The sequence below is a fragment of the Sminthopsis crassicaudata genome, chromosome 4 (assembly GCF_048593235.1).
Source record: "Sminthopsis crassicaudata isolate SCR6 chromosome 4, ASM4859323v1, whole genome shotgun sequence".
Taxonomy (NCBI): Eukaryota; Metazoa; Chordata; class Mammalia; order Dasyuromorphia; family Dasyuridae; genus Sminthopsis; species Sminthopsis crassicaudata.
This window is the reverse complement of record NC_133620.1, coordinates 234,068,827-234,089,351: the sequence shown is the minus strand read 5'-3', so window position 1 is coordinate 234,089,351 and position 20,525 is coordinate 234,068,827. Positions and strand designations below refer to the sequence as shown.

General features: G+C 32.7%; 1 protein-coding gene and 1 long non-coding RNA gene across 2 annotated transcripts in view; one reads left to right on the top strand and one right to left on the bottom strand.

Annotated features, from left to right (window-relative positions):
* Nucleotides 1–20,525, bottom strand: part of LOC141541243 (uncharacterized) — a 159,359-nt gene that overhangs the window by 41,619 nt on the left and 97,215 nt on the right. The gene's annotated exons all lie outside the window — the stretch shown is intronic.
* Nucleotides 5,976–6,983, top strand: LOC141566880 (olfactory receptor 14A2-like). The gene has a single exon (XM_074312004.1). It carries the CDS (start codon nucleotides 6,054–6,056, stop codon nucleotides 6,981–6,983), a length of 930 nt encoding a protein of 309 aa, XP_074168105.1. The 5' UTR covers nucleotides 5,976–6,053.

The following is a 20,525-nucleotide window of genomic DNA, read 5'->3' as shown; positions in this document are numbered from 1 at the left end:
TAATTTTCTTTTGGTTTGGGGGAGCAATTGATTTATATTTTTGTGTGAAATAATGAATCCTGGTGTAGGATGCAGATTGGAATAAAAATTAATTTTAAATTTAACTCAGTGAGAGGCAGAGCCAAGATAGCAGGGTAAAGGCAGGAACTTACCCAATCTCTACTCTAAACTGCTCCAAATTCCTTAAATAATGACTCTAAACAAATTTTAGTGCATCAAGACACACAAAAAGATAAAGTAGAACATTTTTCAGCAAAGGATAACTTGGAAGCTCAGCAGAAATAGTCTATGACATCATAGTGAGAATCCAGAGTGCATTCCTCCTACAGGCTATGCCAGGACAACCCTAGCCCATCCTATCCCAGACCCCAGTATTAGCAAGATGGGGCCTCTGCATCAGCAGCAGTAGTGAAGGCTTCTGGACCTCTCAGCCTAAGAACACCAATGGGGACTCAAATGTTCAGTGGAAAGGGACTGCGGCAATAGTGTGAAAGTTCAGTGTGAAGTCTGCAATATCACAAGCCTAATTAGCACAGCCCTCATCAGCAGAGCCTCAGGCCCAGCCTGGATCAACACAATACATCTTACAGCTACAATGGGGTGAGGACATACCTAACAGTTCCAAGGAAGAAAAGAGTGTTTATGATCAGATTCCTAGAAGAATTTCTGAAAACAGCTGCACAAAACACCTGAAGCATGAGAGAGTACACACTCCACCCTGGAAACAGAGCCTTACTTTAACAAAGCCTTAAAAGTATAATAATAGACTAAGAAAATGAACAGAAAACAAAAAAAAGTTTTGGATCATTTAAAATTATTATGGTGACAAGGAAGATCAAAGCACACACTCAGAAAAAGATAACAAAGTCAAAGCTCCAACAGACAAAACCTCCAAGAAAAAATAAGAAATGGGCTCAGGTGATGGAAGAAAACAAATGGGATATAGAAATTCAAGTAAGAGAGAGAGGAAAAAATTAGGAAAAGAATTGAGAGTGGTACAAAAGAAAATACAAAAAGCAAATAAGGAGGAGTGCCTTAAAAAGGAAAATTGGCCAATTGGAAAAGGAGATACAAAAACCACTGAGGAAAACAATTCCTTAAAATATAGACTTGAGCAAATGGAAGTTAATGACTTTAGTTGAAATCAAAGTACAATAAAGAAAAAACCCCAAAAATGAAAAAATAGAAAAAATGTGAAATATCTCATTGGAAAAACAACTGACCTAGAAAATAGATCCAGGAGAGATCATTTTAAAATTATTGGTCTACCTGAAAGTTATGATCTAAAAAAAAAAAAAAAAAAAAAAGTCTGTACATCAACTTTTAAGAAATTTTCTAGGTCCTGATATTTTAAAACTTGAGGGTAAAACAGAAATAAATGGGGGAAACTGGAAATACAAGCAAGTCTGATAAGACCTCATTTTTTAAACAGAGGGAACAGAGTCAAATTTTTTAAGAGCCATGCCTCAAATGAGAAATGATCCAAAAGTATAATTTGCACCCAAAGGGATATAAATTCATGCATACCCTTTGACTGAACAATACTACTAACTAGGCATGAATTTCAAAAGAGATTAAAAAAAAAAAAGGAAAATGGCTTCTATGTACAAATAATGTCTGTAGCATCTATCTTCTCAGGGATAAAATACTGGAAATTCAGAGGATGACCATCAATGGAGGAATGACTCAATAAACTGTGGTTATGTGTTTGGGATGGGATATTATTGTTCCATGGGAAATGAGCAGAATGTTCTCAGAAAAAAAAAATAACAGCAACAACAACCCAGAACTTCATCCACGAACACAATAAAATATACTGCTAAAAAATATTGGCAATGTTCTGGGATGACCAGCTATATTTGACTTTGCTATTCTCAGTAGCACAATCATCCACAACTCTTCTGAAGGACTTACAATGAAAAATACTATCCATACCCATTACTGATTGTGTCTGAACACAGATTGAAGCATTCTCTATTTCTCTTTATCTCTCTCCTTTTTTAACTTAATTTTTCTTTTTATTTTCATTAGGATCAAGATCTGTGTTTTTTTTTCTTTTTACAACTTGACTTTCAGGGAAATGTTTTGTATAACTTTACATGTCCTTTCTTAATTGTGGGTGAGAATAAGAGAGAAAACCTAGAAACAAAAGTTTTAAAAACAAATGTAAAAAAATTTACTTTGAATATAACTGGGGGAAATATTAAATAAAATAAATTTAACCCAGTGGACACAGGGAAATTTATGGGATTATCAAAATGATACATAAAATATAAATGTCATAAGAATCCTAAAGTGTCATTCAATTCCCAGAGGTTGTACTAATAAGCAGTTAGGGGACTTGGGACTAATGATATTGAATGGCTACAGAAATACCCTGGAGAAATCCTGCTTTATGATCCACCCAGGAAGCCCAAAAAGGAAAGGATTTGCATACCCAAAGGAAAATAAAATGATGCAAGGATCTGCCACATATTTTAACATCAGAGTAAATACTTACTGGGTTTTAAAAACATTGATTCTTTATAAAGACTGAATGCTATTACAGTAAAAAAAATTTAAATCATAAAGAGACACTAAGGTGTATTTATACTACCCCACTATACTTGTTGTAACTCTAAGAAATGGTAGGATCATACTGGAATCAGAAAATAGAAAAAAGTTCAGCAGATTTTTTTTTTGTTACCTCTTCATGTCATAATTGGATATATGAATCATCTCCACTTTTCAAAAATTACTCCATCTCCTCATAAGCATATTGAATAATGGAAAATGATCTCATAGTCTAATCATCAAGCAATGGATTGAAGAAATAGATGGATTTCAAGGTATGCATTTCCTTTTTATCTTGTGGAAAAAAAAATATGTATATGCATCAATATCCTTTTGAAAAGGTCATAAAAATGTATGTCCTCATCAATCTGAAATATGAAAGAACTAGGAAAGACCATGTGAATAAATGTAGAGATTGTTTCTGACAACTTGGATGTGTGATGATAAAAAGGATCTCAGGTATGAAAATGAAGGCAAAGGATGGAAGAAAATAAAGAAAAGATAAAGATTGTTTTAGAAATCTCCCTACTCTTATTTCTTCCTAAGTACTTGCATTTTCTTTTTTTCTACCTTTTAATAGCACAAATCCCTCATGCTCTTCTCTTCCTATCTTGTCAGATTTCAGAGTGGACTCCCCTCTCAAATTGCCATTCTATCCATGAACATTCTTTGAGCTGTCTCTAACTCCAAAATTAGACATTCCTTCACGATAAAACTTCAAAACATTCATATATATATATAGTTTGATAGATATATAGAAAAACTTTATGGGAATTTTAAAGAGAGTAGATAAGTACGGAAAAAGATAAAGTAAAATATGTGATTTTTTTTTTTGAAAATCGATTTAAAAGATAGAAGTGATTGGCTTACTGAATTTAGTCAATTAAAATTGGCAGTTGGCCCAGTTAGTAGTTCTTGACCTTCATTCACTCCATTCACTAGTGACTAAATAGGATTTAAAAGGGCGAATGCAGGAGTAATCACAAGTTAATTTTAATAGATATGATCTGCAATTATTCAGGAAAGCAAGTGATTCAAGAGAAGACAAAATTGGTTAAGTATTGAGTCTCAGATAGAGAAGTTAAATCAGAATAAGGCAATTGCCCAGGAAAGTACAGAGAAATATGAAGATTTTAGGACACAGAAAAGACAAAGAGCATAATTAGGGAGAATAAGGCTCAGAAATTTTTCTAAAGAGAGCAAATTTTCAATTCTAATCCCAATCAATACTTAGGATTGTAAACAGCTTTTATATTGAGAAAATGGAGAACCTCTTTTTATTACAACTTCTATAATTTGTCAGTATCATACTTGGTATATCTCCAAATGCTTAAATGGTCCTGCTCAAGATGATACAACTCACTGTTTAAAATCTACCTTATTGCGTAAAGACGTGTGTGTGTACATGTACATGTACATATATATGCATGTGTATATAGATACACATATATGTGAAAATATATACATACATAAATATGCATATGTAGCTGTCTACAAAAAGTGAACTCTTGTCTCACATCTCATGGAACTCTTTTTATGCAATTATTCCATCCTAATTTGTATTGTAGTTATTCACAAATCTTATTTGTCTCCCTAAGAGTCAAGAAAATCTATAAGATCTACTTTTGAGCACTGTTGGTCTATGTCAGGGCTGCTTAAACTTTTTTCCACTCATAACCTATTTTCACCCAAGAAATTATTACACAATCCCAGATATATAGCTATTTGGTCTATTTTATATGTTATACAAATCAAACATTTACTGATAAAAATAATAAAGAAATTTATTTCAAATATATTAAATATTAATATTAAATATATTTATCTTTTATTAAATAAATTTGTATATAATGAGATGAATATTAATAAAAATTAATTCTTGGTGGAATATTTGATACTGCAGGATATAGGGCATTCAGAAAACTTTTACTGAACAAATTTTTTGGTAATTTCACATTCAGTTAAGTGAATCACTAAGAGGTTGAGACCCACAGTTTAAGAAAATCTCATCCATATGCAGTATATAGGACTAGAATAGAGCTTTTTATAGATCAGGCAATTGAGGAAACTTTGCAGCAATTATTTTGTCTTATGCACAAGTACAAGTTTATTTCTGCAGATATTTAAGAAGAGTGGAGGGTTCTTCAGGTATACCATTCTATGCTAATTTTAGAGTTTATGAAGATAGATAATATTAACAGCTAATATCTATATAGCACTTACCATGTGCTACATACTATCCTAAGAGAATTAATTCTTATTTCATCCAAAACTTTTATTATTCCTATTTTGCAAATGAGCAAACAGAAACCAGTGGAAGTTGAATGATTTCTTCAAGATCCTATAACTTGAAAGCATCTGAGCCTGAATTTAGACTTAGTCTTCCTAATTACAATTCTGGTACTCTATCCACTGTTTCATCTGGCTGCCTGAAGAAAAATGGGTACTTTAAATAAAGCAAGATGAATCAGGCTCCAGAGGGGCCTTCATTCTTCATTCTGCCTTCATCATACCACACCTAAGGAGATTTGGAAATTAGTTCTTCAATTGACAATGTATTTGTTTTTCAAAATAGCTCTTCTCTGTTACTGGTATCATACAATTTAACCAAGGGAGACTATAAAATGCAATTGGCTCAAGTTACTGCCAAATCCAAAACACTGGCTTCATTTGCATGAAAATTCCATTATTATGGGGTAATAAAACTGTAAATATGACAGTTACTTGGCTGAATTATCCATCCAAGGCAGTAGATATTATTTAAAATTGTTCACTAACATTCCTGAAGAATGGGAAGAAAGTTGATTGTTCTGCAAGGGAAAGTTCAGATTTGCCTTAATAAAGGAACCTGGACTCAGTTTCAATTTAGTCTTGGAATCAGAAAAATGCGTTCTAACAATTCTTGGAGGACTACTAAAAAGTCACATAACTTTCCTAAAAAAAAAATTACTGTCATGTTCAAAATGGTAAAATACTTCTTAACCCACTTAGCTCACAGGGCTCTTGTAATAAAAGTGCTCATAACTCTTAAAATTCACATACATTAGAGATATATTACTGCTTTGTTATCTTTTTCAACCTGTGAATACTATTCCTCAAAACACAGAATCTTTGGAATCTAGAACTGACCCTAAAAGTCTTCTAGTTCAGGGATTCTTAATCCTGGATTTGCCCTGTCCTGGACTACTTCTGATGAAGTTTGTCACCTCCTCATAATAGTTTAGGTAAATATTTGTATTTATGTAATATTACATAAATATTACATATTTAAAAACATTTAAATTAAAATGCATAGATTTTAAAAAGAAATACATTTATCAAAATATGCTTTTTTTTAAATTCTGAGATCTAAGATCTAGACTCTCTGATACATTTTCATCTCCTCATTTAGCAAATGAGCAAGGCCACAGAGGCTTGCGATATCTGGCTTACTGAATATTCTCATCATTTAACAACTGTTTCTTTTTTCCTGTGCAGACAATCAAGAGAACTCCCAGAGCATGGCCAACTTCAGTATGGTGACAGGATTCCTGTTGATGGGCTTTTCTGACATCTGGGAGCTGCAGGTCTTATATGGCATGCTCTTCTTATTGATCTATTTGGTGGCTCTGATGGGGAATCTGCTCATTTTCACCCTCATCTCCCTTGATGAACATCTCCAATCCCCCATGTACTTCTTCCTGAAGAACCTGTCCTTTTTAGATCTTTGCTTTATTTCTACCACACTCCCTAAATCTATCACAAACTCTCTGAGCCATAGCCATTCCATTTCTTTCACAGGGTGTGTATTACAGTTCTTTTTAGTAATTTCCTTTGCAGCGTCAGAACTCTTTCTCCTCACAATGATGTCCTATGACCGGTATGTGGCCATCTGCCAGCCCCTGCACTATGAAGTCATCATGATTAGAGAGACTTGTGTGAAGATGGCAACTGTTTCCTGGCTCGGTGGAGGTTTGTTTGGAACTCTGTACTCAGCTAGTACATTCATTTTGCCTTTCTGTAGGTCCAAAGAGATCCACCAGTTCTTCTGTGACTTTCCTTCATTATTCAAACTCTCCTGCTCCAATATACATATTGGAGTAGATGTGACTTTAGCTTTTGGAGTTACTTTAGGATTTCTGTGCTTTATTTCCATAGCTGTTTCTTATGGTCCCATATTCTCAACCGTGCTGAAGATTCCAACTACAGAGGGCAAGTCAAAAGCCTTCTCCACTTGCCTACCCCACCTCATTGTTCTCATTGTTTTTATTACAACAGGTATCACAGTTTATCTAAAGCCACCTCAAAAATCTGACTCTGTTCTGGATCCATTGTTTTCCATATTCTACACAGTAGTGCCCCCAACCCTGAATCCTATAATCTATAGCCTAAGGAACAAGGACATCAAGATTTCTCTGAGGAAGCTAATAACCTGGAAACACCTCTTATAGGGATCAACACTAAGGTCTCCATGATTATACTATTGCTTTATTTTTTTTAATGGAAAGTTTAAAAAATCAGTCATGGTCTTTCTGGTCTTACTGACTTTAAATCTTTTTTGTTTGCCTATGTCAAGGTCACTAGTTTTTAATTAATGATTTTCAAAACATGTATATTTGATTAAGTTATTTTGAAAATCCAATTAAAGAACATATTAATAAAAACTTTGTCAGTAGCCATAGAAATAACTGATACATATAAGTAGTCATAAAATAATTTTACATATATATATGTATATATGCACATATGAATATATAAATATACAGAGAGAAAGCTAGATAGATACACTTAATGGTGGCTATAACTAGGGTGGTGGAAAAGGGTGAGAGAAGAAAAAAAGAAATTAATATGATAATTTTGTTGTATATTTAAAAAGAATAGCAAGTTGTACCATTTCAAAATTTCTTAAGGGGACTCCTCTGCAAAACTTTTGGCTTAAAAAGAGTGTTTTTCATCAACACTTTGATAAATATGAATAATTAAGAGAGCAATATGGCTACAGTGGAAAACTATGTTGCATGACCAAATAAATAACTGATATATTGTTTGTTCCTTATTGGGTGATAGTAGGGAAAAAAATCTGGAATTCAGAATTTGAAAGAAAGCTGGAAATTAATAACTTTTTAAAAAGAACAAGGCCAGGGGCAGCTACGTGGTGCAGTGGATAGAGCACCAGCCCTGAATTCAGGAGGACCTGAGTTCAAATCTGGTCTCAGACACTTAACACTTCCTAGCTGTGTGACCCTGGGCAAGTCACTTAACCCCAGCCTCAAGGAAAAAAAAAAAAGAAAAAAAAGAACAAGGCTTGTGGCTAATATGTGAATTTCCAATTAGCATATTGCTAAATAGCATACTGCTATTTTTTAACAATCCACAGTAAATCTCTTCCAGAGGCACCTCAATATAAAATTCAGCATAGAAAGCAAACCATGTTACAATTTACACCCAAACCAATTATTTTTAAAATACCATTCCTATAGTCCCTGTGAATTCATGATTTTTGTTCTTACAACAATTTAGCAAGTGAAAGGGTCCTTTTCCTTATTTTTTCTTTTTCTTTTTTATTCTTTTTTAACTTTGGAATGACCAGACTAGGAGAAAAGAATGAAGAGTAGACTGAATTAATCTTTCAATTGGGCCAAACTAACAGATATTGTGGAAGCTTACAGAGTTCTTAATAAAAAAAAACTCCTACGTCATTTTAAATTGACTCCAATCTTATTAGGAGCTTTTTTTTTTCCTTTTCCCTAAATAATTGTGAATCATGTACACATAAAAAAAGATGAAATCCAGAATACTTTCACCATAAGAACTCACTCATTCCTGAAACAGGAAAAAAAAAAAAAACCTAAAATAATGAGTTATTTTTTTTTCTCTTGGATCAATTCATATTCTTATCCTTAGGAAAAATTAAAAAAAAATAAAATAATGACTTAACTTCTTTTCTCTTGGATCCATTCCATATCTTTACCCTTTGTTTCCTCTTGGGGAGAGAAAAAAAAATTAGTACTTGGTTGGAATTCCTTTGAGCATCCTAATTTAGCCCTGAAAGGCTTTGAGAACTAAATTAAAGATTGAACTTTTTTTTTTAATCACAGAATGTTAACTTATTTCTATTTCAAATGAACATTACATATACATAGATATATACACATATATACACGCAAATATATGTACACATGTATATACATATATACATACATATATAAACACACGTGTGTATATAAAATACACACATATAAGTATTAAACTGAAATTTACCAATATCTGACCCTTGCTATTTCATCTGAACTTTGTTTTTCTTTTAATTAAACCAAATTGAATATTTGTTTTCTTATTGTTCTTCCTCAGTTAGAACTATCATCTCATTTAATTGCAATAATTAATTGAAATAAGGAAATTGTTCCTAAGGAAAACATTTAACTGGACTATAACCTGGTTTGCTAATTTAAACTTACACAGTCTATGACCATAATGTTTATCTAATAATATTCAGGTATCCCTTTTGCTCTGTCAGGTAAGATGTGGGGTCTTAAAGAGTCCTTATTTTAATTTCCACAGGTTTTATAACGTTTGAAGAAAAGAGGATATGGAAGCCATTTATTTGCCTTAGTATATTACCAATGCAGCTGAGGGATTCAGTACTCTTTATCCACACTTAACTAGAAGAAACTGTTTTGTGCCAGGTTTCTATCCATTGCAATAAAGAATAAGGGGAAAAGAAAAGTTGCTATACATTGGGTCTTGATGACCAACCCATACCTCTCACATTCATATACACAGTCAGTGCACAGACTCACAAATTGTTTGATGCAGCTTATGCTGACCAAATCCCTGTTCTAAGCAACAGGAAGAAGAGGAAAGAATTCAAATATAAAAATTTAGGGAAATAGGACACATACACTGAAAGAAATAAATCATTTCATACAGAAAAAGTTTGGTTAAAAGCAACAGAAATAACAATCATTCAGTCCATCAGTCTGTATCTTGACAGTGATTTTCTAACACAAATAATTTGGAGGAAACTATACACTGATCCCACATATTTCTTAACTTCTGGCTTAAAGAGCCAATCTAACAAAATCAGCAGAACAAGATTGTTTGGCATCATGTGAGAAATAGACAGATAGAGACTCTTCACTGACACCCCATATTCTCTTATTTTTTTAAGTAGAATGTTAAGGATTCAGAGGATAGTAATCTGTTCCATCACAAGCTTCTGCTTAGAAAGGCAAAAAGCAGAAAGAACTTGAGATCAAAGTTGGAAAGGGGATTATAGAGTTAAGGAAAAATTTTTTATTAATATGGAACAATTTTTAGAGATTGTCATATATAAATTTTGAATAATATCCCAATACATAGGTGAAAGATGAGAGAAATGAATTCACAGCAATGATTAGTTTAAGAGGCTCAGGCTCTTTAAAGGCAAGAGGTCTCTAATTTCCAACCAGCTGAGGCAGACAGCCAAGCTCTGACAATTTAAAACTAGTAAAAATGTAAAAAATTTACTAGATCAAATAATAATCAAGAAATTCAATGACCACCTATGGTGAATTATTTTTTCCACCAAAGAACTAGAGGGAAAAAAAAAGTCATGAAGATGGCATACCATAGACAATGGGAAGAGAGCCTGCCACAAAGACAAGATTAGGAAAATAAGCCAGGAGCTGCACAACTAAAACAGATTTCTTCCAGATACACTATAGTTTGCAAGATCTGGTATCTAGTGACAGCTAGAGTAGAGTTCTCTTCCAAAAAAAATCCCTGAGTGATCAGAAACTTAAAGCATTAACAATGAAAATAATCAAGCACTTAGCCTGCCTATACAGCTTCACTCAGACCACAAAAAGCCATGATTTTAATTTCTGATATCACTAGAATTCCATCTTGACATGCTAAAAAATTACTAAAGATTCAATACTCTGGACTTTAAAAATCTGGCAGAGTCTGATTCCAGGTTCTAGGAATCTACATAGAAATTTAGGTTATCCAAGCTGAGATCAAGCAGGGTAAACAACATAACCCAAAGGGAGGATAAAAGACAGGCTTATGTCACAAGTACCATATTAAGAAGTAAAGCTTAGTAATAGTCAAATACATTCCAGTAACAAAATTTATTTACTTATTACCCAGTCAGTGGACCTTTGTTTTGATTCCAATTCTTTGGAATTTGGAAATCTTACAGAAATTGCTGCTATAAATCTATGGGTGTATATTAGACCTTTTTTCTCATTAGCTGCTTTCTGGGGCTATACTCCAATAATGGAATTTCTAGGTCAAAAAATAATGGAGATTTTAACCATTTTATTGGTATAATTCCAAACTGCTTTCAGGGCTCCATCAATAAAATATTAGTGTGGGTACAATTCCACAACATTCCACCACCCTTCCAAATCTGACTATTGATATTTTTGCTATCCCTTCTGATTTGGATGGTATGACATGAAACCCCGAGGTTATGTTGATGTCTATTGCTCATTATTAGTGATTTGGAGCCTTCTGTCATGTGGCAATACTTTGAATTTCTTTTTAAAAAATGTTTCCCCATATCCTTTGATGACTTGTTTAATGGAACATGGTTCCCTAGAATATTAAATCCTCAGAGAAGTTTGATTCAAATATATATTTCCCCTTTCAACTATTTACTTTCTTATCATATTTAATCTATGCATTAATTTTGTGTGTACAGGCGCTTTTGGGTTTTAAGTTATCAAAGTTATTTATTCTAGTTTTTGCAATTGGCTCTATCACTTATTTTATGAAGAATTCTGCATGAAGTATTTTAGGCTCACATAAATAAAAGGTAGAGATGGAGAACTAGACATTATATGTGCTCCTTACAAACTTTCTGAACTTTGGACATATTAAAGCAAAGCAACTTCAGTAAGTTCCATGGTTTAGGGCATTAAGAAAACAAAAGAAAAAGTTTAAAAAGCCATTAACTAATTATTAGTAATTAATAATTAATTAATGTCTGAGATTACTTAATATCCTCTCTGCCAATACACTACCAAGTTCAAGGCTCCTCTAGCCAAATGACTCACAAATTTTCACCTGGATGAACCCCCAACACCCTAGTATCCAATATACTTCTCTTCTAATTACATATTTTACGATCATTAATATTAAGGTCATATATCTATTTAAAATGTTTTGTGGAATATGGTATAAGATATTGGTCAAACTTACTTTCTACCAGACTACTTTCTGGATTTTCCAACATATTTTTATCAAAAAAAAAATTCTTTCATAGGCAATTTGTATTTTCCATTTCAGGTAATTGAATTTCATTGTTTTTAACTCTCTGTTGTAGTCTGTTCCATTGATTTATCTCTTTATGTTTTTTAACAAACTCTAAATACATCTGATGTTGCTGTTTTGTAATATAATTTGAAATCTGGAAGTGCTAAGACCAACTTCCTTCTTACCTCTCTTCATGGTTTCAGTTTTTTAATCTTGAATCTTTTGGTTTACCAAATGTTTATTGTCATGGTTTTGTCAAGCAGATTGTATCATTTGTGGTTGTGTATGTTCCTCAATATATTTATGCAGGAGGATTTTGTAACTTTTCCTAGATGGAATCATAGGTCTTTGAAAGTGGAATGCAAGGGAAACTGTTTCAAACATGTCAGAAAAACTTCCATGAAGCCATATTGTAAATATGTCCAAGGACAAAAAGACATTGTCAGCATAATAATAAGGCAAACCATTTCCCTTCTCCAATCTAGTAGAACTCTCTTCTTATTTGATATTTTTAAGATCATGAACTATGGCATTAAAAGGATATATGCCACTATTTCAGTACCAATAAATAGAATTCCTCTCTTCCAGTTACTAAATAATCTCAGTATCCCTTTACTTAGACTACCAAATTTACTATTCATTTTGTTCTATCCTTTCTAGTGAAAAACTGATTATCCTTGGTCAAATAATAAAGGATTAAAATAAAAATAAAGGAGTCTTCATTTAAATATGATCAATTATCATCACTTTATTCAAATGAAGCCCTAATCCTATCCTTTCCTTGATCTTAGTCTTTTCATCAACAAAACTTAAAAAACCAACACTTTCCAAAATCCCCATTTTTTTTCCTTGCTAGTCTCATCTCATTCACAGCTTGAGTACTCTTGACTTTATTCTGAAAGTTCATTCCATATCAGAATATCAGCCCTTTTATATTCATCCTCTTACCTCATAGCTCTATTCATGCTTCATTTTCAAGTCACCCTTTTTTAACATCACATTGATACTTTTTTTCCTTCAAATTGTTCTTCTTGAGAAAAATCTCATGTCTCATGAGCTTTTAGGAAAGGACATTACAGCAGAAAAAAATTTTTTGAAAAAAAAAAAGACTTTAAATAGATTCTTCATAGGTGATCAGCTCTAGGGGAAATTGAGTCATATTACAGAAATTTATGAAAGACAGAATTATGATAGAAATCTATTTTTCACATAACTATGATGCAGTTAGATTGATAAAAAAAATAGATGCAAACACTGATGTATGTGAATATCAATAAATAGATAAGCAAATATAGATAGATAGAAAATAGTGCTAGTTTCTCCATTAAGTTTCAGTAACAGATCACCAATGATCCAATTTGGACCTTCCAAAGTAGATATATTACATAAATCTCAAATTCAATAGAACTAAAATGGAATTCTTTACTTTTTTCTCTGAAACCTCTTCAATCACATTCACTATATTCACCAAAAATTGCCTTAAGTTGATAACTGCATTAGTATCAAAAATTCTTTCTCTTGTTCTTCTAACATTTCACCTTTGGCTATGTGAAAGATTTTCTTTTAATCTATACCTCTGCTTCTGAAGAGGTAGATGCTACAGCATCTACAGAAGCAGCTGCCATATTGCATCTTTATAAGGGTTATTCCATAAATGGTAATTGTAAAAACTTGGCTGGACACAAGAATGAAGATTTAGTGGTTGGCAAAATTTTCATGTTCTTGAATTAAAAGTCTAGGGTCTTCTCCATCCATGTCTTAGTGACTTATCAGACATAAAACCTTCCATCTTCAAATAACTTCTCTACCTCAACTAGGCTACTTATAGATTATGTTGACAAATTTTGTTTTTCTATCTTCACAAAAACTCTTGAATACAATTCCTTCTCTGTACTCAGTTGTCACCTTAGTTCAGAGCTTTATCTTTCCAGACCTAAATTATTGTAACAGTCTCCTATCTGACCTAACTCAAGCATCTCACCACTACACGACATCCTATACAGCACAACCAAAAGAATTTTACTTAAGAACAAATTTGACAAAGTCATTCCCAACTCAACAAACTTTAGAATCTCTTCTGCTTCATAGATCAAAAATGAAAGTTCCTCTATTCAGTTTTAGTAGTCTTTCATGAAAGACCTAGCCTTAACAAATGCTTTCAGGCTCATTGGATATCATCAAATCTCTCTTATTTGTTGATACAACAGAATTGTATTTCAGTCTATTTCTTAGACACAATATCACTGAATGCACTCTCTCCTTATCTGTGTCTTGCAGAATCTTTTCTCTTTTTTTGATGCAAATAAGTAATATCTTCTGGTGTTATTTTCTGCCCTCTTATGATAAAGCACCTTTTTTAAACCACTTTTGTGAATTTCTGTTTATTTCATTTATGTTTATGCTGTTCAAGCATGTGAAGACTTTCCTCAGAAGAAGGGTGAGATGAAAATAATTTGTCCCAATGGCCATAAAGGTGACTGAAGGTAGGCCCTGTGGTTCATAGAACTTGGTAAGACTTTGAAGATATCAAGGTCCTCCACTGCATCTCAGGCTATCATTTGCACTTTTTTCTGTCTCTGGGCCCAAGATGATCTTGGAAAAGAGAGGAAAGTTGATGACTCTGTGCAAATCTGCCTCACTTAAATCCAATTCAAGTGCAAGTGAAGACATTACCTGAGATATCATTGGTCTTTTGTGAAAATTATGTGTGTGTGTCTGTGTGTGTGTGTGTATTGTATCTCACTCACCTTCCTTGTGAGTAGAAAATGTGTCATTCTATAGTTGTAGCACTAAACCATATCACACGGTATAGTAGAGCATAAATCCATAACACCTATTTGTTTATTAATTATTTTCATCATTTCTCTTGCTTTCTAATCTGTTATGAATTTTACTTGTCTGCTTTGTGACTTGCACTTATACTGGTTTCTTCCTTATCCACTGTGAACATCATACACTTGAAGCTTCTGAAGTGCATAGTTTGACCTGCCTTTTCTATCTTATTTCAAAATTATTGCATTTCCATTCTTTTACAATCTTCTCTTTTCCCAATGATTTACACAATGAAAATAAAAGATATATATTCTCACCTTTCTTACTTACTAGTGTAGAAAATTCTCTAGCTACACCAATAAAACAAGCAAAATTATTGTCATCCTATCCCTGAAATTCCTAGAACAAAACTTTTCTTTCCCATAGCCAGAAATCCCTCTACTAAAATATGAGAGCAATTTGCTCACTTTTGAATTTATAAGCACAATGCAGAGCTGGAACAGAGTAAATACTGAAAAATTCTTTTTTTTTATTGACTAATTTACCTTTGCATTCTTGGCATAAAACCTTATAATCTTTCATGAAGAAAAATAATCCATGAAGTTAGCTAGAGAAACAAGACTATTTTAATAGTCCACATATTCCTATCCATCAGACCCCTCACATCTGAACAGTTCCAAGTGCAGAAGAAATAAAGGTCTTGAATTTTGCTCCTCTTTATTATGTCTTAGTCCATTATTAGTCTCCCACCTCTGGACCACATGTATGAAACTCTTCTCAAGAGATTGGAAATTATGCAGAATTCTATATTCTCTCCCTAAATAATGGGCTCCCTTAATCTTAAGGAACATGACATTCTCTATGAAATACCACTTCCATTCATTGAGCCACACTAATCAGTACTTATCCAGAGTCAAGTGATATATTAGGAAATAAACTCTACTTTCATTAATATTTATTATTATTGGGTGCAAAGAGAGAGATATCAGAAACAGTGCAGATAAAAAGTTTTCCTTTTCCCCTTTTGTGACAATCATGTTAACATTTACTTCTACATTCTCTAGAGTGTACTTTGAATTGCTGAAAGGTGAAAGTGTAATGAGTCCAAGTATTAATTATTTCCATTTTAATAGATCTAACCTAAATTAATGGTGCAAAAAAATATAAGCTCCTCTTGGTTGGGAATTAGTTTTTCAGTTATTTTCTTTTTCTAACCCCAACTCCTAAATTGAAATTATTTTCCCACTTTTAAAGCATCTAAAAAAAATGAAAAATACAGAAGATTTCCTTTACAATTTAGGTCTTCAGGAATTTTTTAAGATTTCTATATCATGTATAGGTTTTAAAGAAAGAAAGAAAGAGAAAGTAATATACTCTAATGGTTCAAATTTGAAAAACAAAGTTTAAGATGTTACGCTATATTGTATTAAATCTTCTTGCTGGTAGATTTTAGCAGAATTATCAGAACCATTACAAGTAACTTGGAATCAGAGAAACAGAGTCCCCTTCAGAGCTACTCTGAGAATAGAGCCTAATAGAGGTTTCCACAGATCAGTTGATGACAAGGCATATTTGGGACTCAAGACAAAATGTGATATTAAATGCACATTGGAAATAGCTTAGTGGGAAATAAGAGACTTTTGGTTAGTTGATAAGTGATATTTGTTGTTTTATTGTCAGGTCTTTTTTTTTTTTTTCCATGATATTTATGTTTAAGTTTTCCTAGTGACTTAATGACATGTAAATAGCTCCTCTCAAAATTAGTCCTTGTTAGCCCTCTATGTAGTTTGATATATATTCTGGCTAAAGTAATTTCTCTTTGTACATATGAGTTATAGATCTGGCTTATAGTTGAATGATCCCTGGGAGGAATGGGTTATCCATTCCTCAGTGAATCAAATGGGGAATATTGGAGGGATTAGCTCACCAAGTGATTATGGGTGAGGAGTAATCCACATTGACTCCAACTTGTAACTCAATTCTGGATATAGCTCAGTTCCCTTTTTATTCAATCATAGGTCTAATACAATTTCATCTTTAATTATGGGAATTGTAAGAGGACTTTGTTGCTTTGTTTCAATAATTTTTGATTGTAGCTAAGTAGCTAAGCTATTTCTACCTATTGTTTTAAATAAGAATCTAGGTTGTGCTGACCAGAAAGTTGATCTTATCCAAAAATTTATATAAGCAATTTTTTTCTGAATTTGAAACTCAGAAGGAAAATAAAATGATGTAAATATATAATAAATATATCAACCTAAGGAAAGGAACTGAACTAGATACTAAGAAACTTTAATCCCTAATCTCTCGAATACATTTTAAGCAACACACATGACTTATTTGAAAATTGTTCCTGCACTGATCAATCAATTATAGTTTCCATGTTGCTTAGATCATATATAGATATTTGGAGTTAGAAGGTAGGAAACTTTTTGCTAATTTCAATTAATTGTACCTTTTCACTCTCCTCCTCCCAACTTGGTAAACTTCTAATATTTTACCAATTAGAAATCAGATTCCCTATTTGTATCAGGGCCAAGATTATTTTAATTAATTGGTCTCATTTAATTAATAGTTTTGAATGAAAAAAAAAATCTATCTTCCAATAAATCTCAGATCCTCCTAACTTCAGAGCTGGTGCTCTATCCACCACACCAACTAGCTTCCCCTTCTTTCCTTCTTCTAATCAAATTAACTAAAGGTTTATCTATTTTTTTTCTTTTCATAAAGCCAATTCTTAGTTTGTTAATTAGTTCAATAGTTCTCTTTCAATTTTATGGATCCCTCCAATCATTTTCAGAATTTCTAATTTGGTATTTAATTGGGGAGGGTTAAATTTTTCTAGACTATTTAGTGGCATGCCCAATTCATTGATCTTCTCTTTTTTATTTTATTCATGTAAGCATCTAGAAATATAAAATTTCTCCTAAGACCTGCTTTGGCTGCATCCCATAAATTTTGGTATGTCTCATTATTGTCATTCTTTTGGATGAAATTATCATTTGCTTCTATGATTTGTTGTATGATCCACTCATGCTTTAGGATAGATTATTTAGCTTCCAATTCATTTTTGGTCTACTTTCCCATGGCCTTTTATCACACATAATTTTATTGTATCATGACCTCTAAAGGATGCATTTACTATTTCTACCTTTCTGCAGTTAATTCTAAGGTTTTTATGCCTTTATATATGATCACTTTTGGGTAGTGCCATGTAAGGCTGAAAAAAAAATATATTCCCTTCTTTCCTTTTTCAATTTTCTCCAAAAGTCTATCATAGCTAACTTTTCTAAAATTCTATTCACCTCCTTAACTTCTTTCTTGTTTATTTTGTGATTAGATTTATCTGGTTCTGATAGAAAGAGGTTGAGATCCCCCACTTATATAGTTTTGCTGTTTCTTTTTGCAGCTTATTTCTCCTCTAGGAATTTGGATGTTATACCACTTGGTCCATATATATTTAGTATTGATATTGCTCCATTCTCTATGGGACTCTTTAACAAGATGTACTTTCCTTCCTTATATCTTTTAATTAGATTTGGTTTTGCTTATCCTTGATCTGAGATCAGGATCACTACCTGATCTAAATCATAGCTAAATCATAATAAATGCTGCTCCAGCATTTTACCTTTACTCTGTGTGTATCACTCTGCTTCAAATGTGTTTCTTATAAATATGTTGTAAGAGTCTGGCTTTTAATCCACTCAGCTATCCATTTCCATTTTATGGAAGAGTTCATCCCATTCACATTCACACACAAATTAAAATTACTAACTCTGTATTTCCTGCCATCCTATTTTTTCCCAAGTTATACTTTTCTCTCTTCTTTCACCCTTTCCCTCTTCACCACTGCTTTGCTTATAACCAACACCTCTTCAATCTGCCCTCCCTTTTTTTTTAGTCCTCTCCATTTTTTTTTCTATTTCCCCTTTTACTTGGCTTTCTTTTCTATTAGCCTCCCCACTCCAACTCCACCCCAATTTCAAAATTTTGTTCTTACAATTTAGAAAGTAAGAGAGTCGTTATTTATTTTATTTTTCTTTTTTTTTTCCTCTTGACTGATCAGACTAAAGGAAGAAATAAAGACTAGAATGAATTAATGTTTCAATTGGGCCCAAATAACAGATATTCTAAAAGCTTAGAAGCTTTCTAAAGAAAATTTTCCTCTTCATTTTAAACTAACTCCAATCTTATTAGAAACTGCTTTTCTTTTCCCTAATCAACTTTTATCAAATATAGATTAAAAGATGAAACAGGAACACTTGTACCAGCACTCATTCATTTGTACATCAGAAAAAATAATAAAAAATGTGTGAACTTCTTTTTCCTTGGAGCCATTAAAAAAGAGGGAAAAGTTGTTATTTCCTCTGAATTTCTCTAAGCATCCCAATTTAGCCTTGGAAGACTTTCAAAACTAAGTTGAAGATTGAACATTTTCTGTCACAAAATGTTAAACTACTTCAAATGTATACTTATGTGGGTATACACATGTATTACATTCAAACTTCCCTTGCCAATATCTAAGTCTTTTTTCATTTATGCTGTGTTTTTCTTTTAGCTAAACCAAATTGGGCATTTTGTTGTTGTTGTTGTCTCTCACTTGGAACTTTCATCTCCTTTAATTGTAACATTTTATTTAGATAAAAAAGAATTGTTCCTAAGGAAAGCATTTAATTGGATCATACCTGGAATGTTAACTTAAACCTTAGGACCATAGTGTATGCCAATATAATATTCAGGTGTCCCTTTTGCTGGGGCAGGAAAAGCTTTTAAATCTAGAGCTTTCTTTTATCAATTCCTACAGACTTTTAATGTATTAGAAAAAGTAAAAGAGGGTAAAGGAAACTATTTGCCTTTGGGTATTCTGTGAAATAGCTGGATGAGGAATTCAGTGCTTCTTAAGAAAAATTGAAATGAATTCCCTTTCCACATTTAACTGGGGAAAAAATTAAGTTTTAAAAAAAGGTTTTAGGGCACCTAGGTGGTAAATTGAATAGAGCACCAACCATGATGTCAGGAGGACCTGAGTTCAAATCTGTTCTCAGACATTTAACACTTCCTATGTGTGTAACTGGGCAAGTCACTTTTAACCTCAATTGCCTCCAAGAAAAAAAAAAAAGGTTTCTATCCATTGCAATAAAAAAGGTCTTCAAAGTCTACCTTACATTCACATATATGGTCACTGCACCAGACTTACAAGCTGTTTGATGTAGCTAATACTAAGCAAGTCCCAGTTCTAAGCAGCAGCTCATGGATTAAAGAGGAAAGTATTCCAAATAAAACAACTTTAAATCATTCATACAGAGGAATATTAAGAGCAACAGAAATAAAAATCATTCAGTCTATCAGTCTCTAGATTGACAGTGATTTCTTTCTAACACAGTTCATTTGGAGAACATATTCACTGACCCAAATTTTCCTTACCTTCTGACTTAAAAACTTAGTCTAATAGAATTATCCTTCTCATTTCCCTACTTCACCTTCTATTTCCATCAAAATCCAAAGGAAGATGAAGAATCTATGATACTGATATAGTTGCCAAATTGAAAGACTGGAAGCAATCTGGTGATTTTGATTGGGCTGTCAAATCTTATTCTTTCTTCCTGCACAAAAACTCTACAATCCCATCTCTTCTCTACACTTATACAAATATCATCTTATTTCAGACCCTCATCTTCCCTGACCTGCAACAGTCTCCTACCTGACCTCTCTAACTCAAGTGTTTTACACCACTGGAGGGCATTCTACAGGACATTTTTTATGCCAAAATATTTTACTCAAGCATGAATCTGACCATGCCATTCCCGACTCAACAAATGTTCATGGCTTCCTATTGCCTCATGGATCAAAAAATGAAAGCTTCTCTATTCAGTTTAGAAGCACTTCATGAAAGCTCCAGCCTCAACAAATCTTTCCAGGCTCATTGGACATTATCAACTTCTCACAATTGGTAATACAGCAGAACTGTATTTCTCTCC

Bases quoted from the DNA above. Each gene is read 5' to 3' on its own strand.
- LOC141566880 (XM_074312004.1), top strand. From the start codon at position 6,054: ATGGCCAACTTCAGTATGGTGACAGGATTCCTGTTGATGGGCTTTTCT.